General features: G+C 36.6%; 1 protein-coding gene across 1 annotated transcript in view; it reads left to right on the top strand.

Annotated features, from left to right (window-relative positions):
- Il1rapl2 (interleukin 1 receptor accessory protein like 2) overlaps nt 1-26,155 on the top strand; it is a 1,262,572-nt gene that overhangs the window by 52,947 nt on the left and 1,183,470 nt on the right. Inside the window, exon 2 of the mRNA XM_005367372.3 lies at nt 17,515-17,615. Within this exon, the coding sequence (XP_005367429.1) occupies nt 17,534-17,615 (82 nt within the window). The 5' untranslated portion in view covers nt 17,515-17,533. The remainder of the gene's footprint in view (nt 1-17,514; nt 17,616-26,155) is intronic.

Here is a 26,155-nt window from a genome sequence, read left to right as displayed (position 1 = left end):
GATGGAATCTCAGAGTTGTTTTGATTTGCATTTCTCTGATGACTAAGGATGTTGAGCATTTCCTTAAGTGTCTTTCAGTCATTTTAGATTCCTCTGTTGAGAGTTCTCTGTTTATGTCGGTACTCCATTTTTATTGGATTATTTGTTCTTTTGATGACCAATTCTTGAGTCCTTTGTATATTTTAGAGATCAGCCCTCTATTTGATGTGGGGTTGGTGAAGATATCTTACCATTCTGTAGGCTGGAATGTTGTCTTGTTGACTATGTTCTTTGCCTTACAGAAGATGTTCAGTTTTAAGAGGTACCATTTATTAATTTTTTTTCAGTGTCTGTGCTACTGGGGTTATATTTAAGAAGTGGTCTCTTGTGCCAATTTGTTCAAGTGTATTTCCAACTTTCTCTTCTATGAGGTTCAGTGTGGCTGGCTTTATGTTGATGTCTTTGATCTATTTGGACTTGAGTTTTGTGTATGGTGATAGATATGAATCTATTTTCATTCTTCTACATGTTGATATCCAGTTATGCCCACACCATTTGTGCTCTTTTCCAGTTTATATTTTTTGCTTCTTTGTCAAAAATCAGGTGTTCATAGGTGTGTGGATTAATATCTGGGTCTCCAATTTGGTTCCATTGGTCCTCCTGTCTGTTTTTATGCCAATACCAGGCTGTTTTTAGTACTGTAGTAGAGTTTGCAGTCAGGGATTATAATGGCTCAAGAAGTTCTTTTATTGTACAGGATTGTTTTGGCTATTCTGTGTTTTTTGCTTTTCCATATGAAGTTAAGTACTGTTCTTTTGAGGTCTGTGAAGAATTTTGCTGGGCATTGCATTGAATCTATAGATTGCTTTTGGTGAGATTGTCATTTTTCTATGATAAGTATACCTACCCAAGAGCATGGGAGATCTTTCCACTTTCTGGTGTCTTCTTCAATTTCTTTCTTCAAATATTTAAACTTCTTTTAATAAAAGTCTTCTGCTTGTTTGGTTAGAATTACTCTGGATATTTTATGCTATTTGTGGCTATTGTGAAGGGTGATGTTTCTCTGATTTCTTAGCCCTTTTATCATTTGTGAAAAGAACGGATACTGATTTTTTGAGTTAATCTTGTATCCTCTACGTTACTGAAGGTGTTTATGAGTTGTAGAAGTTCCTTGGTAGAATTTTGGGGTCACTTATGTAAACTATCATATCAGCAAATAGTGAGAGTGTGACTTTTCTGATTTGCATCCCCTTGATCTCCTTTTGTTGTCTTATTGCTCTAGCTAGGACCTCAAGAACTATACTGACTAGATATGAAGCAAGTGGACAACCTTGTCTTGTTCCTGATTTCAGTGGGATCCCTGTGAATTTCTCTACATTTAATTTGATGTTAGCTATTGGCTTGCTGTATATAGCCTTTATTATGTTTAGGTATGTTTCTTGTATCCCTATTCTCTCTAAGACCTTTATCATGAAGGGATGCTGTATTTTGTCGAAAGATTTTTCAGCATCTAATGAGATGATCATGAGTTTTTTTTTTATTTTTCAGTTTGTTTATCCTATGGAAATACCTTGTCTGGGAGATTAGTATTGTAGTACTCAGAATCCATAGCTGAATAAAATTGTTGATACTTTTCTCACCCATAAAGCCTGCATAGAATATAGTAACACTATGTATTCTGGTCAGTGGGGTAGAGATTTCCAGATTAATTTCCATAATGTTTGTACTTGTGCTGTATCCTCAGTGTGTGGTTACTTTAGCAACACTATTTCTGATTTATAATTCAGAAAAATTTGCCAGCTATTCATCTGGAAGAGAATAAGTATCTCAAATGTGTAATGAACACAAAAAATAAGCATTAAAAATACAACCCAACTTTAAAAAATGGATTATGGATAGAAACAAAGAATTCCCCAAAGAGTAAATACAAAGATTTGATAAACATTTTCAAAGTGTGCAACAATTTTAGTTATGAGGGAATGCAGATAAAACTTTTTGATATTCCATACACTCAATTCACAATGATTATTGATCAGTAAATGATGACAAATGCTGATGGAGATATGGGGAAGGGTGAGACCTCATTCATGTTGATGGAAGTGCAAACTGGTACAGCAACTATAGAAATAAGCATGGAGGTTTCTCAAAAAGCTAAAAATCATTATATCACTCCTTATCATATACCTAAAGGATTCCATACTCTGAAACAGTGATACATGCAAATCTGTGTTCATTTCTAATTTGCTAACAATAAAACTGGAATTGTGTAAATATCCTTTAACTAATGGATGTATAGTGAAAATATTGTATAAACATATAGAAGTATTCAGTTACTTTAAAAATATTTTTTTTAATTTTTTTTTCTTATTTTTGACGTTTAATATAATTGCATCATTACCTCTCCCTTGGGAAGTGTTTCCTGACAGCTAGCATCCAGAGTTGTGTTCTATAGGTGTGGCCAAGTTTGTACCTTTTTCTGGCAGTCAAACTTGCTAGTGTAGGAGTCATCCAGGTGCCACTGGTTTTGAAGGCATGAAGGGGTCATTGTGATCAACTGAGCCTTGGCCCTGTGAAAGGGCAGGAGAGGCCATTAATGAAGGTGCAGCCTCAGTAAGAGTTGAGGTTCTTGGGTCATGCAGTAAAGTTGAGGCTTGGTACCATAAAGAGAGCCAGTGAAAGGGTATTGGAGAAAATGCTGTCCAGAAACAGCAGAAGATCCCATCGTTTTGGAGATTCCAGTACCACGGAATGACCACAAAGAACATCAGTGGGGAGTGAAGCCTGCCTGAGCTTAGAAGATGAGTTAGTGTGGATGCAGAAGGCAGAGCTGGATACTACATCTAGACTGAGCAAGGTATACATTCAAAGAGAATAGGTTCCCCAAAAGCCAGTACATTCAGTAGAGATAAATCCTGGTGCCACCACCAGTTGCCCCTCAGTCTGCCCCAGCCATACAACTGTCAACAACTTTCAGAGGGTCTAGTTTGGTCATATGCTTGTTTCCTCCCAGTCCAGCTGGAGTTGGTGAGCTTTGATTAGCTCAGGTAAAGTGTTTCAGTGGATGAACCCTTCATGGTCTTGACCTCTTTGCTCATATTCTCATTCCTTCCACTCTTCAACTGGACCTTGGGAGCTCAGTCCAGTGCTCCAATGTGGGTCTCTGCCTCTGTTTCCATCTGTTGTTGGACAAAGGTTCTCTGGTTATATTTAAGATAATCATCAGTCTGACTACAGTTCAGGCCCCTCTCCTCTATTGCTTAGTGTCTTAGCTGGAGTCATCCTTGTGGATTCCTGGGAATTTTTCTAGAGCCAGGTTTCTTGCTAACCCCATAATGGCTCCCTCAATCAAGATATCTCTTTCCTTGTTCTCAAATCTCTCTTTCCTCCATCTTGACTATCCCATTCCCTCAAGTTCTCTTCAACCCTCCCCTTCTCCCATTCTCTTTCTCTTCTCCCCTTCCTTTTTCCCCTGCCCCATGCTCCCAACTTTGTCAGGCAATCTTGTCTGTTTCCAATTTCTAGGTGGGTCTATATATGTTTTTCTTTGGGTTCACCTTATTACTTAGCTTCTCTAGGATCATGAACTATAGACTCAATGTCCTTTTTTATAGCTGGTATCCACTTATGAGTGAGTACATATCATATTTATTTTTTGGGCCTGGGTTACCTCACTCAGGATAGTGTTTTCTAATTCCATTCATCTGCATGCAGAATTCAAGATGTCATTGATTTCTTTACCGCTGAGTAGTAATCTAATGTGTAAATGTGCCACATTTTCTTTATCCATTCTGCAGTTGAGGGGCATCTAGGTTGTGCTTCAAAGTACTGTAAAACCTCAGTTGACTAGAATGTAGAAAGGAAAAAAAATATAAGGATTAATGGTATTAGAAAAAATTTTTGACATCATGATAAACTTCAAAAGTTCTTTTTAAGCTACTCCCACTAGATTCCTGCTGAAAAAGTTAAGTGAATTAAAACAGAAAATTGAAGTTCAAGTGTATGATATGCAGTCAAATAGCTCTGATTAAAGTGAAGTAAATAAAAAGCAGTCTTTAAAAGTTAATGGTGACCTTAAGAGAATGCCATGATCTAATTGTCCTTTCTTAAAATGTCAGTTCTCCTTTCTCCAAAATAAATTTGGTGACTATTTTGATATAGTATGGAAAAGCCACAAGGTGCTAATTTCCCACAAGATCTATAAACTTCTATCTTCCATTTCTAAGGAAAGCTAGCAGGGTCCCCCGTATATGGCAAAACCTTTTCTTTTAGCTCTCAAAATGTTTACTTCTTCATCTCTTTGGTATTCTTACAGTCTAGAACAATTCTGTTCCTTTTTTTTCTTTGATTATTTCCTTTATTCTGAGTCCTTTCTCCCATCATTTAAAGTTTTTTTTTTACATCTCTTATTCACCAAAGGAAAAATAACATTATTTCTCCAAACCTATTTTGTCTCCAGTCTAATGATGAGCAAAATAACACTTTATTTTTAAAAGTCTGTTTTCTCTGATCCCGTGCTTCATGTGTGTCCCATCTCTCTTTCCTAGCAGCCAGACTTTGTGTGTTCTCTCATTGTCCCATTCTCTTCTGCTGCGAGTATGCTTAATAAAGTCTCTTTCTAAACTTGCGACTCTACTTACCGATTTTGGAAAATTTCTCCTTTCTAAAGCCTTTTTTTCCAGAGGAGTATAAAGGATTATTCTGAGTCTTGATTCACTTTATGCCCCCATATTTTTTAAACTAGTTGTTATCTTTAAGGTATATACATGATTTTTTGCCTCCCTGTCTCAATAGAGATGCTGATATTTCATAGGAAATAGGAACAACCATGGGTTCAGGGGAAATTTTTCTTTGTTCAATATTCAAGTATAGTTGGTCTTCTATTTGCTGCATTCAGTGGTACTTGGAATAAACAAACAAGCAAAAAAAACAAGCCAATAATTTTTACCCTTGAAATACAGGCATACCCTGTAGGCCTTGTGGCCTAAGTTCCAGATGACGAAAACAAAGCAACTCTCAAAGGAAAGTGAATAACTTACTTTCTCCCCAATGTTTTTAATTTTTATTTCTACAGTGTCCTATATGGCAATGCATTCTTTTGAAAGGCCACCTAAATGCCTTAATTAAAAATGCTTTCTCTCTATGAAACACCAACAATTTTCTGGACTATCAGCAAGTCATAAGCCTTCTTCTGGTGAAGGATCTCACTTTGATGCTAATGGTGGCTGACTTACGGTAGCAGTTAATGTAAGTTGGAGTGGCATATGGCAATTTCTTAAAATAAGACCATGGCAAAGTTTCCTACATCAATGGATTCATCCTCTTTGAAAGATTTCTCTATAGTGTGTCATACTGTTTGACAGCACTTTCCCAACAGTGGAACTTCTTTCAAAATTGAATTTTTTCATACCCTGCCACTGCCTTTTCTACTACATTTGTGAAATGCTATACATCTGTTGTCATTTTCACCATGTTCACACTGTGTATACCAGGAGTAGAAACCACTAATTTGTTTCTCACCCATAAGAAACAGCTCTTAACTTTTTACCACGAGATTGTAGCAATCCAACCGCATCTTTAGGTCCCAGCTTTAATTATAGCTATTTCTTCCAAAGCTATAGTTACTTCATACACCAAATGACTAAATCCCTCAGTTATCCATGAAGGCTGGAATTAACTTCTCTGAAACTCCTTCTAACAGAAGGCCATTTAATCTACTTTGATTTTGGTCTCTTTCCTTGGGTCACTGATGTTTATAATGGTATCTAAAAAAATAGATCTTTTCCAGGAGATGTACACTTTTATTTTCTTGTGTCCATCAGAGCATCATTATCTATTGAAGTTTTAGTCTTTCCACCTATGCTCTGCAGTCTTTGATCCAAGAGCTGTGGATGCATGTGGTGGCAGGCACAAGAACAATGTAGCACCATTGCATAACTTCCTTGGAACTCCTAGGTGACCAGTTGATTTGGCAATTGACAATACGATTTTGAAAGGTTGTCCTTGTTTTTCCTAGAAGTGGAGCTCAACAGTGACCTTAAAATACTCATTAAAACATACTATAAGCTGATATATTATCCTCACTTCATTAAGGCATATAGAATCCTTTGGAACCTAAGGAATTTCCTAATGGTAAATTAAGGCTGTCTTCTACTTAGAGTTGTTGGCTACACTAGCTCCTAATGGAAAAATCAGACTGACTTCTGAAGCCTTGAAGCCATATGTTGACATCCTCTCATAGCTATTATTCTTAGCATTACTTCTCAACCTGATATGCATGGAAAAAAAGAAACCTCAACTGAGAAATCACCTCCATTGGAGTGGCCTGTGGGTATATCTAGTGGGCATTTTCTTTATTGCAAATTAATGCAGGAGGGCCAAGCCCATTGTGGTCAAGGCTCCCTTAGGCAGGTGGGTCTAAGCAGTATAGGGAAGGTAAATAAGCAAGCCAGAAAACAGCATTCTCCCATGGTTTCTGCTTCAAGTAGTACCTTTAGCTCTTGTCCTGGATTCCCTTGAAGATAGACTGTTTGTACGGCAAATAAAGCCCTTCCTTCCCCAAGTGTCATCAGTGTTTTATCTGAGCAGCAGAAACAAATAAGAAAAACCAACAAAACAAATGAACAAAAAGCCAAAAGTAAGACTCCACCCAGGTGAGTCCTACATGGCATCTTCTCCCGATAAAAGGCTCTTTCTTTAGCATACTTTGAAAATCTGTTGTTTAGTGTAGTCTCCTTCACCCATGATTCTGGCTACATCTTTTGCTTCTGCATAATTTACTGCAGCCTCTGCACCAGCACTAGTTACTTTACCTTGCAATTTAATATTATGGAGACAATTTCTTCACTCAAATTGGAAGAACTAGTCTCTTCAAGCGTCAATCTTTCTGTCTGTAACTTCCTCATTTCTTGCAGCTTTCACAGAACTGAAGAACAGATGCCTCATTCCAGATGATGCAATTGGCTTATGGGAATGTTATGGCAGTCTGGTCTTCTTTCCAGACCATTAAACTTTCTATATTTCAGCAAGAAAACCTCTCACAGTCATATCACTCATGGAATTCACTGGCATAACATGCTTAGTCTCCTTCAAGAACTTTAACTTTGTGTTCATAATCTGTCTAGCTGGTGCAAGAATATCTAGCTTTTTGTTTTTTATTTAAAGTGAGAGACTTGGGACTCTTTTCTTTGAATTTCATTATGAGAAGCCACTGTGGGATTATTATCTGGCCTATGTTCAATATTCTTGTGTCTCAAGGAATAATGGAACCCTAGGGAGAATGACTGCTCTGTGTAACAGCAAGGAAATTTGTCATTTAACTTTCTTGTGTGGCCACAGTTCATGGCACCTCACAAAAATTCCATTATCATTACAGATCACTAATACCAAATCACTGTAACTGAAATAATAAGAAGGAAATATTATGAGAATGGCTAAAATGTTACAGAGAGGCACAGCATTAGCACATGCTGGTAGGCAAATGGCATGGATGGGCTTTGACTTGATTGGTACAGGCTTACCACAGACCCTTAATTCATAAACATTGCCGTATCTAAGATACACAAAGTAGAGTGCAGTATAGTGAGATATCCCTGGCCCGTAGATTGGAATAGTTATATTGAATCTAGATTATGTCATGCAATGGTTTCTTTGCATTTTGTATTCTCTATGAAGGTAGTTATTTGCTCTTCTAGGCGTCATATTAATTTGCCAAAGTTAACATGCCCAGAAAGTGTAATGTTCACCTTAATGTAAGATTATAACATTTCAGTTGTCTCAGGATAATTTAAACTATGGTGTTGTCACAATCCCCAAATTTCAGTGTATTTACAATAGTCTTAATTCTCATTTATGTAGTATTGTGACAGGAAGCTCTGCACAGTGACTGGTCATTATACAACTCAAGGTGACAGAGCAACCATCATGGGGAACAGTACCAGCTGCAGTTGCATAAAGATAGCCATATAAGGCATCGCAGGGACAAATGAATAAGTGATGTGGCCTGAAATTTTTACTTGCAGGTAGTTGGCCAGAACCATTTCCATAACTCCACCACTCACAATGAGGCCATAAAGTACAACAAGTGCCCAAAGTCAAAGAGCCATAAATATTAGGAGAGCAGCCGAGCAATAGTGAATATATAGCCTGAATGGGCCATCTCCTATGATCAGATGGTGACTACCCCAGTTGTCATCAAAAAACCTTCACCCTGTAACTGATGGAAACAGATGGAGAGCCCTACAGCCAAACATTAGGCTGAGCTTGGGGAATTCTGCTGAGGAGAGGGAGGAAAGATTTCAGGAGCTAGAGGGTCAAGGTCATCACAATACAATCCACAGAAACAACTAACCTAGAACCTAGAACTCACAAAGTCTGACCAACCAAGAAGCCTGCATAGGACTGACCTAGGCCCTCTACACACATGTGTAGCTCAGTCTACTTGTGGGTCTCCTAACATTGGGAGCAGGGGCTGCCCATAATGCGTTGTCTGGCTTTTGGGAACCTATTCCTCATATGAATTGCCGTGCCCGACTTTAATGCAAGGGAAAGTCTTACTGCAACTTGATATGCTAGGCTTTGGTTTTTTAATTGATTTTTATTGAGCTCTACATTTTTCTCTGCTACCCTCCCTTTCTCTCCCCTTCCCTCTTCAACCCTCTTCCAAGGTCCCCATGCTCCCAATTACTCAGGAGATCTTGTCTTTTTCTACTTCCCATGTAGATTAGATCTATGTAAGTCTCTCTTAGTGTCCTCTTTGTTGTCTAAGTTCTCTGGGATTGTAATTTGTAGGCTTTTTTATGCTTTATGTTTAAAAACCACCTATGAGTGAGTACATATGATAATTGTCTTTCTGTGTCTGGGTTACCTCACTCAAAATAATGTTTTCTAGCTCCATCCATTTTCCTTCAAAATTCAAGATGTCATTATTATTTTCTGATGTGGAGTACTCAATTTTGTAAATGTACCACATTTTCCTTATTCATTCTTCAGTCAAGGGGCTTTTAGGTTATTTCCAGGTTCTGTCTATGATGAACAATGCTGCTATGAATATAGTTGAGCACATGTCCTTGTGGTATGATTGAGCATCCTTTGGATATATATCCAAAAGTGGTATTACTGGGTCTTGAGGCAGGTTGTTTCCTAATTTCCTGAGAAATCACCACACTGACATCCAAAGGGGCTGTACTAGCTTGCATTCCCACCAGCAATGCAGAAGTGTTCCCTTTTCCCCACAACCTCTCCAGCATAAGTTGTCATCAGTGTTTTTGAGCTTGGCCATTCTTACAGGTGTAAGATGTCCTGTTAATACCCATGGGAAGCCTGGCCCTTTCTGACAGAAACAGAGGAATGTATTGGAGGGACATAGGGGAAGGGAGATAGAGAATGGGAAGAGAGGAGGGAGGGGAAACTGTTGTCAGGATGTAAGATAAATAAACTAATTAAATTTGAAGTGCAGAATCAATGTTTGCATATGTTGAATACTGAATAAAGTGTAGAATTTACCCCTAAACATTATGTTGTATCCCCTCCCATATCTAGAGTTGCAGTGATAAACAAAACCATGTCTTTACCAATAAATTTTCTTTTTTAACCAATAAAATTTTATACACACATATTGTGAGATCATCTTTCTTATATAATCTTACAGATTTATTTATTTCTATGGATATTTTTACCTCAGCCTCACCATTGCTTATATAGTATTCACCAATATGGATATGTTCTTCTCAGTGCCATGAAAAAGATGTTTAGTTGGTTCCTAGATTTTCATTGCACATGGACTGATCTTTTTCATGCATATATTTCTATACACATACATTTGGAGTTATTTATTAGTTTCTGAGAAAAGAAATTTCTAAGTACATTTAAAGTGTACCGAATATTATCACATTGCCTTCCAAAATGCTGTATAATAATACCATTATTAGTATATAAAACTGTAAGCTACATATTTGGAAGAATATTGATACTCTTTTGATCGAGCAATGTGTTGGACAGTGAATGATTTAAATATTACATCAAAGTGATAGTGATTCACTTTTTGTCTGGATAGCATGCAAGACCCTTTGCCCACTGCTTTTCAGTTTGCTCATGGGAACAACTGTAAATTATTACCAAGCCCTTTCACGTGCATCCTTTTTGGTCATATATTAATTATCAGACACAATTGGCTACATCCAGCTGAAAAGGAGTGTTACAGAAGTGAAATTTTCATTTTTTGAGGACTGTGCTAGACGTTAAAACCTGAGAGTTGTAATCGCCACTGTTTGAAAAGAAGAATTTCTATGCCATACATGTTGACTTATTACAGTTTAGTCCCCAAGTGTCCATCTCTTTGTACTATGTCTCCTTTGCTCTCTCTCAGCAGTGACTGTTTCCTTCCTTTTAACTTGTCACCATTTGTGCCGTATGCTAACATATTGGATGTTCATTTTGATTAGATTTTTTCTCTTTCTCTCTTGTAAGTTTTATATATCTCTCTTCTTCTCTATGTATATTTTTCTTCCCATCTGTGTCCTATCTCTGTTTATTCCTGTCACTTCATTTTCCTAAATTTGTATTTCTGGCTCTGGGTTTTCGCCTCCATGTCTCTTTTTACCTCAATTTCCAACTACTAGAGTTATCAACAGAGTCAGCTGTCATTTCATGCAGCTGTTTTCAAATGATAGAAAGTGCTTGAGGATAAGAGAGATAGAAATGAAGAGAATAAAAATTTTCATGATTGGTTCAAAGTTGGATTAGATAAGTATTGTGGTCTTGTTGGTAAATCTTATTGTGAATCATCTTTGCTTCCTATAAATAGAATTTTATGAATATTACTGTGTGCCTTCTTTCTGATTAGATATTCAATATGGCCTTATCGCCCTCTCTCTCTAATCATTAGATTTCATTGTTGTTAACAACAGAATTAGAAAATGTCAAGGGATTGATATAACAAGTTTTTAAATTATTTAACTGCTTTGTGTATTTGTATATATGTAGGTATGGTCCACATATTCATAAGAATAGATGATGGGAAAATGCTGTGATGATTCCAAAATTTCCCTGATAGTAATATTATGAGAATTCCCATGTGTTCTCTAATGACATTTTCAGTCTGCATATATCCATAAATTAAGCTTGTTCTAGTTCCAGAACTACAATATGAGCACAAACTACAAACTCAATATGTCTGGCACTTTAAGCAGGAAGAGAAGCAAGTGTTGAAGGCAATTTGCAAACTACGCCCGGATGTCACCTGAGAATAACATCATCATTACAAATCATCTGTCAAAAGATTTAGTTCAATTACATTCTTAAAGACTCTCTAGTCAAGAGAGTACTACTTACATGAGAATTTGGTACTCCAAGGAAAGAAATAGTAATGGATTCATTAGCCATTGTCCTATCATCTTCCTCCTTTACAATTTTGCACATGGGTTTTGGGGGACTGGGGTTGAGTGCCAACCTAGGGAATCAATGAACACAAAGCTCTCTTGGGGAATATAAACTATAGGAGTAAGAACTATTGCATATTTAAGACAATGTTGGGGAGAACAGACTATTTTGGGGAGAAAGGTAATTTCTAAATAATCGGATAGGAGCAAAATTGCCATCATAGTAGGTATTATGTATGTTCCTATATACTTTCTTCACACAACAGTAAGCTGGTTGTAAAAAGACCAAGAGGAAAGTTATAATGCAGTAAACCTTAGATTTCCATGGGAAAGCTTGAACTGCTTCTGACACTTTTATTATTTAAACAGATGTGTGGAGCCGTATGGTTGGAGCCCACTGGTCAGTCCTAAGACATTCCTTGAGCAATGATGATATTTCAGGCTGACTGCTGCTGCAGATGAACACTGCAAGGAGATTGATTACACTGGCCTTTCTCTCTGACTGTATGAATTGGCAGTTTGGCAGATTTTCTCTTCCGATGGGAAATCTGAATCACCAGTTGAACATGCTGCAAATTACGTCGCTTACCTTTCTTTGCCGTTACCATTTAACATATTAGGTTGATTTTTACTGCCTTCCCTTTGACTAAGTGCTGTATTAGTCATGCTTCTCTACAATGGGGTTATACCTCCTTAATCCTGAGGATACGAAGCTTATCATCTTGTGACTTGTTTTGGTATTGAAAGTCAAGGGAAAATAATTTATTACTCATTAAAACATCTTTATTTGATTATACAGACATAAAGTCAAACACCCCTTTTCTATGATTTTATAATGTCATGGTTTTGGCTAAGTCACAACTGTTATTTTCTTAAAAAGTAAAATGATGTTAATGCCCAAATGAATTTTTGAAAGATCACAATACTACATAACAGATTAGTAATACATGTCTGAAATACACAAATCCTCAATAAATTGCTAAGTATAAAATGCAGTTTACCACAGGCTCTTGAAAAATTATTGTTATATATGTGTGTGTGTGTGTGTGTGTGTGTGTGTGTGTGTGTGTGTCCAGGTCAGTATCCTAATCCTCATTGCTCTTAAATGAGTGGTGAAAGAAAAGAGAATGCATGAATTAATTATGGGATAAGCTTATTCTATTCCAGTGATGATTTATCTAATTAAAGTCAAATAGTAAATATTTTCTTTCACGAAGAATAGAGAAAGATAATTTAAAAGGTAGAAATATTTCTAGTATGCTTTTAAATACTGAGTTATCAGTTACTGGATATATTCTATATATTTTGGCAATTTAAGCATATGACTATTTGCTGAATGAATTCTTAAAGATTCTTCTAAATAATCATTGTGGCTCACTAGTTATAAGATATCACAATCATTAAATAGTCCTTTCTGGGAAAGTTAATGTAACTTTTAGATAGCTCTGAGATAGAAACAGTGAAGATACAATTATAGCTATAATAGCTTTGGAGTGGGATAGCCTTGTTAGATCTTATAAATTTAACCAGCATAGTTAAACTGGTAAAGCAAAAATCAAAGCTGAGCACTGCAGGAGGAGTTAAATCAGACGTGAGGCAATTTTTTTTATCAAGGTCACTAGAAATTATTGAAGTTTTTTTTTAATCATGTTTTTATTGAGAAAAGGAAAAAAAACAAGTTTCCGCCTCCTCCCAGCCTCCCATTTCCCTCCCCCTCCTCCCACCCTTCTCCACCTCCTTCCACCCTTCTCCCCCTCCCCCCACTCCTCTCCCCCTCCCTCTCCAGTCCAAAGAGCAGTCAGGGTTCCCTGCCCTGTGGTAAGTCCTAGGTCCTCCCCCCTCCGAATAGGAGCCTTTACGGGGTTAGTGAGAAACCTGGTACAAGGGAAATTCTCAGGAATTCACAAGGATGACCCCAGCTAAGACCCTAAGCAATAGTGGAGAGGGTGCCGGAACTGACCTTCCTGTGTAATAAGATTGATGACTGCCTTAACTGTCACCATAGAAACTTCATCCAGCAACTGATGGAAGCAGATGCAGAGATCCACAACTAAGCACTGGGCCTAGATCCTGGAGTTTAGTCATAGAGAGGGAGGAGAGATAATATAAGCAAAGGGGTCAAAACCATGATGGGATACTCACAGAGACAGCTGATCCAAGCTAGTAGGAGCTCACTGACTCCAGACTGACAACTGAGGACCTGCATAGGATTGAATTAGGCCTTCTGGATGTGGGTGACAGGTGTGGGGCTTGGGCAGTCTGTGGGGCCACTAGCAGTGGAACCAGTATTTACCCTAGTGTATCAACTGGCTCTTTGGAGCCCATTTCCTATGGAGAGATACCTTACTGAGCCTAGATATAGGGAGGAAGGTTTGGTCCTGCCTCAAGTGATGTGACAGACTTTGTTGACTCCCCATGGGAGACCTCACCCTCTCTGAGGAGTGGATGGGGGTGGGGTGGGGAGAAGACGAGGGAGCAGTAGGAAGGGAGGGAGAGGGAACTGGGATTGGTATGTAAAATAAAGAAGGTTGTTTTTAAAATAAAAAAATTAAAATGAATAGGAAGGAAAGGCAGAAGAGCTAGAGAAGGCATGAGGTCCAAGGAAAGTTTGGAATTCTAAAACGAATACCCTCTTCTGAGCTGGAAATTTTGTTGCAATGATCTATGGAGAATGAATATATTGTATATATTGAACACTTACAAGTCTTTTCAGATGTTTTGTTTGGATTCTTCAATAGGGGGACACTTAAGACACATGTTAAGTTGCAGGATGCTCATCTGAAAATGCTGCATGCGAGTGGAATAGTGGGAGGGCACACAAATGGAGCACACACCAAGGACTGACTCCACTTCTTAATGGAGCATACCAAAGAGTGAGGGAACAGAACTTAGAACTCTTACAAGTGATTAAGGGTTACTCAATACACATTACTAATGTAGCATTTACATTTTACCTCCTATTCTGGTCATGCTGCATTTATATCAGAAAACTCAATGGCAGGAATAAAACCGAGGAAGACTTCTGCAGAGTAACTTTAGAGAGGGGCAAGAGATTATTTATAGGGCATTAGTGGTGTTCATGAAAATAGGAAATAAGTTATAGATAATATGTGGAGGATCATATTTTAGATAAAAGATTATTTGAAACAAATGAATAATGTCTTTAAAACATTTTATTCATTTGAAATCTTGAACACTTAATCATATCTGTATAGGGCTTGTGTTCTACTTGTTAAAGTTTTATTGATTATCAGTTTTGTGTCAAGCTCTATATTAAGGGCTGAAGATACAATAGGTAATGACTAAGTGACTTCCCTTTTGAAGGACACATTATAATAGGCAAGAGGTATACAAAGACAAGAAAATGAGTGAATGTAACTGACTCGTTAAATGTTTCAACTTATTGGAATATGAAAGATTATAACTTCCCTATTAGGTGCCTCTTGCTATGTTTTATTCTACTTTTCTTTACCTTCTGACAGACAAAAATATTGGTATGTATGTCAGTGTGATCCTGTAACTTTTCAAGATGTTGGATAAGCTTCATCCAACATTTTAGGGCCTTTGTCTCTATTAACACCAAACCACTATTTGATAGCAATATAATTCCCTTATCACCACCAGCCTAAACATATGATGCTAGTGTCTCGGAGTCTGTGAAGGTGTATGGTGTTCCCTTCCTCTTCTGGATACCCTTGTCCTTTCTTTGATGTCTTGGAAGGAGATTGTCTAGGGAAGAGCAATGGGGAAACAAGACATTAGGTATGGTGTGTCTCTTCCCTTTGTTTGGACATAATTACTTTCCTGGCTGCCATTGCACACTGAATAATCATATAGTTTCTGTGATAGCTTGGTGATGAGTGGCTTCCCCAAATTTCTCCACTGGGTGTTGGAATGATAGACTGTGAGCTGGTACCATCCTTTAATTTCCTTCCCTGTGCACACATCTGGCTTCTGGCAAGAATAGTCTATTTATTGACACTAACTTGGACATTTTGATACAAATTTTGTCTTCTCTGTGCTGGGAGTAGACAAAAGTAGTTTAGTCCCCTTGTCATCTAGCAGTTTCTAGAACTCTGTGTCTCCTAGGATTCTTCATCCCTGTAGCAGGGTTGTAGAAGTCCAGAATATATGATAATAAGTAGGGGGTGATCTCTTGTCCTCTTGCAAAGGTAATCAACTCCTTCTCCTTATCAGGCCTCTTTGTTTATTAGTGATTCAGGAGCATTATAACAAGGAGTTAGGTATGTTGGTTTGCTGAGCTAGTAGCCACACTCTGGAAATTTTCCGAATTTTCTATATCAAATGGATATTTGAGATGAATTCAGGGAATATAGAATCATATCCAGTACTTCATATCACTCTGATACTTTTATAATTTGGTAAAGTTGGTTCCTTCAAGTACAGATCAATTAAAAAAAAGAAAACAAATCTTTAAACAATATTCTGCATCATTAAATGTTACCAGCAGCTCTTCCTATCTTTCCATCCAGGGTTTCTTCCATTTTTTTATCTTGATGATCACCGTCTTTCACCTTTCCACCTTCTTTGCCATGTTCTATCCTGGGTTGGTTTCTTCCTTTTTTTTATCTTGGTGATCACCGTCTTTCACCTTTCCACCTTCTTTGCCATATTCTATCCTGGGTTGATGATAAACCCTGTGTGGCACAATACCTCCCATCTTCTGATGCTTCAAAATTAACTAAAGAGTCTTAGGTCACTTTGGGCAAAACCATAACATACTTTTTTTTTTCCAAAATACCTTTGATAGTGCTGGAGAGTTCTCCCTTTCCCTGTTAAGAACACTACCCCCTTCTAAGTTCACCTTATTTTGTTTGTTTGTTTGGCTGTTTTTTTCATCTGTTTGTCTTTGTTTTTAAACATTTTCTTTCCAAATGCTGAAGACTTGGTGCTATTCAGTTTTGAATGTGTCACTGCTGTATAGACTGTCATCTTGTCACAGATGTGACAAGAAAAGAGCTGTGTGTTCTGATGATTCTAAGGAAGAAGGTGAACAGTCCTATAGGACATGGAACTCTAGTCTGAGGTACGAAGAACAGTAGTAAGACCCATTTATAGGGAAGGGAGGGAAAGAAAAAACAAAGAAGAAAAAGAGTAAGCAAGATAATCATAGTTAAAATTTATTAGTCTGATGAAGTCTGGAAGTCTGACACCTGTAAGATTTTTGGAAATTAGCTTCATGAAGGTAAGGGAGGATTATCTCAGGATGAAGGGATGAAGGCATGAAGGCTAAAGGCAAATGGCATGAGAAATAAATGGTCTTAATCTATAGACAAATGAGAAAATCTAGTAATTGGGTCATAACCAAAAAAAAAAAAAAAGAAAAAGAATGTGATGAAGGAAGTTCAAAGAAATAACCAAAAAGCCTATCTTCTTGTTCTCAGATATAGCCAAAAGGACAGAATTCAGCTTTCATTATACATCTAGTTGAAACCATTGAGAAGTTTTATGCTGGGAACTGTCACAAGATTTAACTCTGTGCTTTTAAATGTTCTCCCATTTCCATAAACATAAAGACCGATGTCAGTAGATTATTACTTCAACACTGGATCTTTGAAAAATACACTAGAATCTTGGGTATCTTTTATCTGAAATGCTTGGAACCAACAATTTTCCATATTTAGGACTTTTAGATTTTTAGAATCCTTTTGTAGACTTTACCCATTAAACATCCTGAATGGAATTTCAGAAGATTTTAGATTTTCAGATTAGGACATCATTTTATAGATGAAGTTTCATTGAGGCAAATGTGTGTTTATGTGGTTTGTTCTCTGAGGTTTTCTGTCCTTCAAGTTCCCACAGCCATTTAGCCCCAAAGAAATGCACAGAGGTCTACATTAGTTATAAACTAACTCTTACATTAGCCCATTATTTTTTTCTATGTTAGCCACATGACTTGGTGCCTTATTTGGCAAGGCAGTCACATCTTGCTTCTTCTGTGGCTGGAGAATAAGCTTTCCTCTTCCAAGAACTCTCCTGTTCTCATTGACCCCCCTCTAGTGCCTGCCTGGTTGTCCTGCCTATACTTCCTGCCTGGCTACTGGCCAATCAGCATTTTATTAAAATACAATTGATAGGGTACAAACCATTGTCCTACAACTGTGGTTCAAACTTTATTTTCTTTTGTTTTTTGTCTCAGCTGCCAAAGAACGTGAACAATGAAGTTGCTACTTCTTCTGGCCCTGGTGATCTGTTCTGCAGTCAGTACAAATTTGAAGATGATATCAAAAAGAAATTCTGGTAAGTTGCTGTTGACTTTCTGCTATATGGTCAAAATGTGTTGTTGTTGTTGTTTTTTTTTTTTTGTGTGAGCATTCATCGGCCACCTGTGTCTTTAGCGAGGAATGTCTTTAAATCCAAGTGCTTGCATTCTAGCCTACTGGAAAGCAGCCAAAATAAAAATGAAGTTTGTTGCCTACCACTGAGAAAATGTTTGGAAACCAGTGAAATTTTGCTAAAATTCAATGACCAGTATACTTTCAGCAGACTACAAAATATTAAAGGGTTATTTAGAGTCGGTTACATTTGCTGGTGAGTAACCACCTGGGAGCAAACATTTATAAATCAGAAGAGAGGATGTCCTTAAAAAGTATCCATCCTGTGCCTCGTGATTGAATGTACAGTGATATACTTTAAAGAGATGCTTTTGAAAGGTAGCAGGGAGCTTTAGCTCTCCATATCTGAACAGAATCCCACATAGGAAGACATTTAAACCATTTAATTTAAAATTACAGTAGTTAATTTCCTGAAGAGAAATTTTCTTGAGTAGAAACACCTATTTCTAGAACATGGCTGTCTGGCAGCCAATCATGATTACACTAAAAGATTAGCTGTCCTCAGTAGATATTTCAATCAAAACTTAATCATTGTTTAATAACATATGGAGATGTGTCTTTCAGTTTTGATTACATACCCTAGTTATAATTACAAAGCATGAATGAGGTTTTACCAATTGATTTTCTGAATATAATCATTCTACTAAGGCATTGAAGAATGCATTATCATATCAAAACAAAAGACCAAGTCAGGATTTTCCCCTGACTTCTAATTCCATTATGTCCATTATATTCATGCAGTTTACTATCATTAAGTCTAAAATCACAGCAATAAAGTACATGCTAACTGTTCAAAACAGTATTTCCTGAATTGGACTCAGAATTTAGTGTTTATTTTCTGAAGTCAAAATGTACTTGCTAATTAAAATAACTAATAAATAGTGCTCTTCAGTTAATAGCACATTAATAAGCTTTCAAAAAATATTGGATAGAGGCATAAAACTAAATACCAATACCAAAGTCTGAATACTTCTAAAATGGTAGTGGTAAGGTACCACATTGGTGTGTTTTCTTTTATAGACTCGTGCATTTAAATCACATTAGAATAATTAGGATCTCTTTATGCTGTATTTGTGTATAAGGTTTTATCTATCATCTCTCTAACTTGACACATCATTTATGGCTGCCTTTCCTTCCTTCACTTTTCACGTCACATTGTCACTTTCTTTTTATTTTCCTTTTTTATTGAAAAAAAATAATTTCTGCCTACTCCCAGCCTCCCATTTCCCTCCCCCCCCTCCTCTCCCCCTCCCTCTCCAGTCCAAAGAGCAGTCAGGGTTCCCTGCCCTGTGGAAAGTCCAAGGTCCGCCCCCCTCCGTCCATGTCTAGGAAGGTGAACATCCAAACTGGCTAGGCTCCCACAAAGCCAGAACATGAAGTAGGATCAAAACCCTTTGCCATTGTCCTTGGCTTCTCATCAGCCCTCATTGTTCGCCATGTTCAGAGAGTCCGGTTTTATCCCATGCTTTTTCAGTCACAGTCCAGCTGGCCTTAGTGAGCTCCCAATAGATCAGCCCCACTGTCTCAATGGGTGGGTGCACCCCTCGTGGTCCTGACTTCCTTGTTCATCTTCTCCCTCCTTCAATCTTTGTTCAGATTGATCTTTGCTGAAATAAAACACTTGGAGGGATTACTGACTAGCAAATGTAACCTGGTGGACCAGATCCTATTTGCCCTCAGTGAGTGATGTCATAATGTCTGTAACACAGCCTGAAAGGGGGAAAATGAGTTAACTGCATTAAAAGCCATCTATATGGTGATGGCTTAATTCAAGTAAAACCCACAATAAAAGCAAACAGACAACATAAACTGTTAATGTTTTGGATTCTTTATTCACGAAGAGACAGACTATTAAAGCTTATACATAGAGAGAAGGTAATTGATATACATGTGGCATTCAGAGATGAACTTCTTAATGTTTTGCTTTTTTGTTTGCATGTGTTCGGTGTGAGGTTATTTGTGGTTTCCTGGGAATCTTAGCTTTCTTTACTCAGTGAGGTCAAGTGCAATTGTCTTTATTAAAGAAACATTATACAGGATGTTATTTACTTAAGGTGAGGCACTCGGGTTTTTTATTGCTTCCATTCTCTTGTTCCCCTATCATGTTGCTGCTTCCTTTAGCACAGCACAGTGATGACACTGGAGAAAATCTTCTTGTAGGTCTATGCAGTAGGAGTGTTTTGAATGTACAGTGTTATTCTTTTTTCATTTTGCTGCTTCTGTTTATGGTATATAGAGAGCAGACAGGAGAATCTAATAGGCAAATGTTGGCTGGTGCTTGTCTTTACAGTTTTTGTATATATATATATATATATATATATATTGTTTAATTTCATTATTCAGTAAAATTAGGTGTAAAATGGATAAGGAATGCTTGTGGACCATAGGTAATGAAAGAGGTAAGCATGTATTCTCACTCTTCCCTTCTGTTTAGTTAGCCCCCATCAAAATTCTCCACTGCATCAGTACACATCTGTTTACTATTATTTAGGAAATATACATATTTTTACTCTCATATTAGTAGTTGGATTTGAGTTGCTTAATCTTTGAAGATATTAAAGAATGCTACATAAATATCTAGCACTTAACTTTGCTTCATATAGTTTATGATGTCCTTTGCTTTTGTTAATTAAAGCGATCCAGGTTCAAGTACACATGGTTATTCTTTGTAGAGTCTCCAAGGAAACTCTGAGCTTCTATTGTTCTCATTTCCCTTCTCTGTAGTTGAAGCCAGCAGAATGGTTATGCCCTCTATTCACTAGCAGGCATGACTGTTTAGCTCCTGATGTGAAGCTCTATCATTTGTGTGTGTTTCATTCTAGAAGAAATCCCTCTAACTGAAAAGCTTGCAGGTCTTGTGCCATGAGTTTCTCTTATGCACCAGACAGAAGACCAAGGGATAAAACTTTCTACTTCTTTCCTTGCCAAATGGGCAGAAATTACTTAACAATTGAAAATTCTCCTTTTTTCATTGTTTTGTTTTGCAGTGCTGGGGATTGAGTCCAAGGCATCATCCACATTTGGCAATTGTTCTATGACTTAACTAGTTGTAAAAGTCTACTCCCAGAACATATAGGAGCAAATTTTATTGTTTGTGATAATTTTAGAAAAAAACAACAATATCACAGACAGTGTTTTGAGTCATAGTGGGTATAACCAACTAGTACAGGAAAAGATAAGACTAGAGCTCGTTGGACAAATATGAGCTTGTTACCTTCTCTACACTATATTCAAAATGTCAATCAGTATTATTGTTTTCTAAATATAGGGTATGGATAATGTCATTTGAAATGTATATTATATTAAAATCAGCTTACTTAAAGCTTTATGGAGGACATTGGCAAATATCTTGACAACATCCAATAGCAAAAATGCCAGTTTCAAGTAGAGGACACATGTACCTAAGACTAAAATTTGGTAGTATTCACTGGAGAAATTATTCTTCCTCAAAAATAGGCCACTCAAATTATTCTTATTTTCTAGTTTTTAGAACTTGATAAATGATATTTTCAGAGTACATGTGGTTGTTATCATTTGGGACATGAGGCTCTTCTCTTACATTGCCTTCCTTTGCTTCCCTTGCTGCTGTTTCTGTTGTGGCTGTACAAAATTGCAAGCTGTGTTGTGCAGTTGTTGATCTTCAGTTCTTCCAGTATCACTATCCAGATCAGAGGACAAAGTATCAGTGTTCCAGGACTGTGTGTTTAAGTTTGTATGAAAACTGGGTCATCATGCAGTTGGTTCATCTGTAGTATGACTACAGTAATCAACTTTTCTGTGATCTGCAATTGGGAATAAAATTGTAAAGCTACCAAAATACTTGAATCAGTAAGGGAAAATGTACTTTCTAGCAGTGAGGAGGATGTGAAGACATACTGGAACATACCAGGTCCTTACAGATATATTTTTTGATGTACTTACATGAAATCATTCAATTCAATGTTATAAGAGAATTACTGTATGTTGTAAGGAAGCTGCCTGTTTATTTCCCGGCCTCTCAGCCCCGAAATAATCACACAGAAACTATATTATTTAAATCATGGGTTGGCCCATTAGCTCTAGCTTCTTATTGTCTAACTCTTGCATCTTAATTTAACCCATTTCTAGTAATCTGTGTATTACCGCAAGGCTGTGGCTTACCAGGTAAAGCCGGTATCTGTGTCTCGCAGGGCTACGTGGCTTCTCTCTAACTCTACCTTCTTCCACCCAGCATTCAGCCTAAATTTCCCACCTACCTTTATTTCTTGTACAGGCCCAAGACAGTTTCTTTATTAACCAATCATATTCACAGCATACAGAGGGGAATCCCACATTAACTATATTTGAGATTTATGATATGAAATTTTCTGGTTGTCAGTGAGTAGATAGCTGTTTGTTTTGACAAGAAATGTGCAACTTTTAAATTTCCCAATGAGATAAATAAAAGCAAATGATAAATGCAGGAATAGAGGTTACATGAACTTAACAAAACCCAGAGAGTTTCATTCCTTCCCAGTGTAAACAAAGTAACTTCTCTTGTGAATCTTGTTATGCAATCTGAATAATATCAAGTAACGTTTCTTTGAATTCTTTGAAAAAAGATGACATTTTGTTTCAAACATGTGGGCTAGAAGTAATGCTGGTTTAAGAATATTCACACCATGTCACTTAATAGTAGAATATTAGACAATTAGGTAGAATACCAACAAGATTCTTTTCAGTTTTCATTTGATAAACTTACTGCAATGAACTAAGATCAAGAATAAATTTCCATCCAACCATCTTTGCTTTAAGTTAAAGGAACATTTTAATACTTGGTTTTTGAGTATTGTTATATCTTTAATTAAAGTGAATTGTTTCCTGGAAATTAGATCTTTGAAGGAAAGAAATGTTGTGTGGAAATGATTGGCAAGGTCAGTGGAAGTAACAGAGTTTGGAGTGAAAGACAAAGTCTACAGCGAGTTGAGAGTAGGCAGAGGATTAGCCATATTAGTCAAAATGTGTGGCCTGAATCACACTCAATGAAATGCTTACTGGAGAAGATGAAATGGAAAATTTTAAAGTTCTTATTCAATGGGTTTTATATGATCATAAGCATAGTATATTAAACTTTCTTACTGAGCATACAACATTCTAATAGCCCTAGTGTATGGGAGAAAAGAAAAGGAATGAAAGCTCACTCAGTTAAAAATATTTAATCTTAAAGAGATAAATGAGTGGCTAATAAAATTACAGTAACCTTGTGGAATAGCATATAGCTATGAAGATTGTATTCATATTTAGACCATATCCATACACTGAAATGTGGCTATAAAATGATAGTGATAATGCATAACATAATAATAACATAACATAATAATAGTAATAATGCATATAAAATGATAGTAATAATGTTTAAAATGTGCACTTATGCTGATTAAAATTGAAATAGAATTTCTGATGCATTTTCACATTTATAGACAAGTGGAGTTTTTTCCTATAAAGATTCTTTAAGTGTAAAACAAAAATAGCATATCTTAGACCTAGGGAGATGGTTCCGAAGTTAATAGTAATTGTCAATCCTCCAGAGGACCTTAGTTTAATTTTCATATCCACATGATGACTCAGAGTCATCTGTAACTATTCCTGTCTTAGGGAAATTGGGTGTCCTCTTCTGGCTTGGGGCTCCACTATGCACATACTGCATAAGCATATATCCAGAAAAAAAACACCCATATTCCTTGAAAAATAAAATGTAGAAAAACAAACTAACTAACTGATCCTATTAACTGGAAGTAAGTACTCCTATTGAAATTTGTCAGATATGAAGCACCTGGGGGAAAACACAAGAAAAACTGATTCAACATTGAACTTCCATAGTTCAGAACTTTAAAGACAGAAGAGCCAGAGAAGGATGAGGTCAATAGTGGACATTCTACGGAAGATTAGAAACTTTAGAGCAAGTCTCTACACCCAAGGAGAATCAGAATGGGCTGGAAAGAAGCAGGAGGACCATCACTGGAAAGGACATAATGAGAATAAATAGAGATGGCAATGTGTGTGGTTATATGCCTAGGAGTATTGTATTCATTAATTTCAAATTGTTGGGGCAAAATACTTGAGAAAATCACCTTAATGAAGCATTATTTTAGTAAAGTTTGGGGACATAGTCTGTCATGGTGGGGAAGTCATGGCATTAGGAGCTTGAGGTAGCACTTCACACTGAATTTACAGTCAGGAAGCAGAGAGACATTGTTGGTATTCAGCTAGCTTCATCCTTTATATTCAGTCTAGGTGCCAACCAATAGAATTGTGTTCATGACTGTATTTAGAATGCACCTTTCTATTTCATTTAACCCCGTCTAGAAACTATCACACAGACCTGATCAGAGGGTTGTTTCAATAGTGAGATTCAATCTTATCAAGTTAACGATCCTCATAAACTTTCCCAAATATATATCACCTAGGTGGTAGTTGGGTACAGCAAGTTAAATGATGGATGATCCTGATCATAGAGTGGTACAGATTTTATTTTTCATGGGAATAATATTAAATGATGACCTTTGTAGCAATTGATGGGGTTGACTGTACAGAATATCAAGGCAGGAGTGTAGTAGGAGCCCGCTTGTTAGCTTCGTGGCCACCCAGCAGCTCAGACCCAAAATAACCACACAGAAACTGTATTAATTAAGTCACTGTTTGGCCCATTAGGTTTATCTTCTTATTGGCTAGCTCTTACATATTAATTTAACCAATTTCTAGTAATTTGTGTATCACCATAAGGCTGTGGCTTACCAAGTAAAATTCTGGTGTCTGTGTCTGGCAGGGCTACATGAATTCTCTCTGATTCTGCCACCTTTCTCCCAGCATTCAGTTTAGTTTTCCCCACCTACCTAAGTTCTGCCCTATCAACAGGCCAAGGCAGTTTCTTTATTCACCAATGGTATTAATAGCATACAGAGGGAAATCCCACATCACAGGAGAGAAAGAAGTCTAAAATAATTCTCATGCAGGAAACAAGAATTTGACATGGAAGTTTGACTCTAGGAGGACAAGTGCAATTAGTGTTTCTTTATTGTTTAAGCAAAGTATTATTGGGAAACATTACAAACCTATACAAAAATTAAAATAGCCATATATTCTTTACCCATATATACTAGTTGTTTGCTGAGAGAGTTTTTTTAAATTATGAAATGAGATAAAATTGTTTTCACAACTGTTGAGATATTTTCTCTTTTGTTGTGTTAAATTAATTGCAGCAAACATTTCAAACATCAAGTCAATCTGTTTTAAAAGAAATAAATAGTATGGGCCTCCCAAAGAACTTTCAGCATGATATGTCATACTTTTGATATTTGCCACAAAATATTTTTGCTTAGTTTTGCTGAGTATTCCTGTGCCTTATTCATGAATGTCTAGTTACTTTTTTGGTAGCATCGGCCTCATTAGGTTATATGAGGATGACTCTTGATTTATAAGATGGCTTCACCAGTTATTTGAACTTGGAATTCTCTTTCTTGAACATCAACAACTTGAAGTGTTGATTTAAAAAAAAAAAACCAATGGATCCAGGACTATGGATTTCTTTTCCTTTTTAAGCCAGATTTGGTACTTTGTGTATTTTGAAGAGATACATATATTTCAACTAACTTTTAAATTTATTGGCAGGTAATTGTTCATAGTCATTTAGTATTATTTTACTCTCTTCAAATTCTGATATTAATATATTTTTGAGCCTTCTGATTTGTTTAGAGATTTATCAGATTTATCGATCTTTGTTGTTTATTTGATGTTGCTTCATTCTTTTTATATTTTCTTTGTATTTAATTTGTTTCTTATTTCTTTATGTAAAATATATATATACTGGATTTTAATACTTTTATATAAAGGCATTTCTCTATAGGTATAATCACCTTAGCAGCATAGCAAAAATTTTGATAGATTATGTTTTCACTTTTAGTAAGTCAAAATATGTCCTATTCCTTCTGCATTTTCTTCTTTAAACTGGCATTACATAAAAGTGTGTTACTTAATTTTCAGATATTTAAAGATTTTATATTTAAAATTAAATTAGTTTTAAATTATATGTTAACAGTAAAAATTGTAGCTTCTTCTTTGGTACTGGATATTGTGTAGCAGTTTTCTTTAAGATCGAAACTGTCCATTTTACAGGGAAGCTGGTTAAGATTGAAAGTAAACAACAGAAAATAGCTTCAGAAAGTCCCTGAAACTGATCAGATTCACCAGGTTCATCCCTCCTAAAGAATATTATCAACAGCATAGACTGCTAAGAGTTACAATCAGATGAATCAAGTTTCAAAGAAGACTGAGACCAGGCAAGTAGCCTAGAAGCAGAAACCAGCCAAGCTGTTTGGAAGAGATTCAAAACTGAGTCATCTGCAAAGGATGCTTTCAACCTGTTGAGCTGCTTGCAGTCTATGCGGTGTGCTCTAAGTTTCTAGTTTTAGTGAGCTGATATATGTACTG

This window comes from Microtus ochrogaster, unplaced genomic scaffold, assembly GCF_000317375.1.
Source record: "Microtus ochrogaster isolate Prairie Vole_2 unplaced genomic scaffold, MicOch1.0 UNK17, whole genome shotgun sequence".
NCBI lineage: Eukaryota > Metazoa > Chordata > Mammalia > Rodentia > Cricetidae > Microtus > Microtus ochrogaster.
The sequence above is the reverse complement of the archived record's forward strand: the minus strand, read 5'-3'. Positions and strand labels throughout refer to the sequence as shown.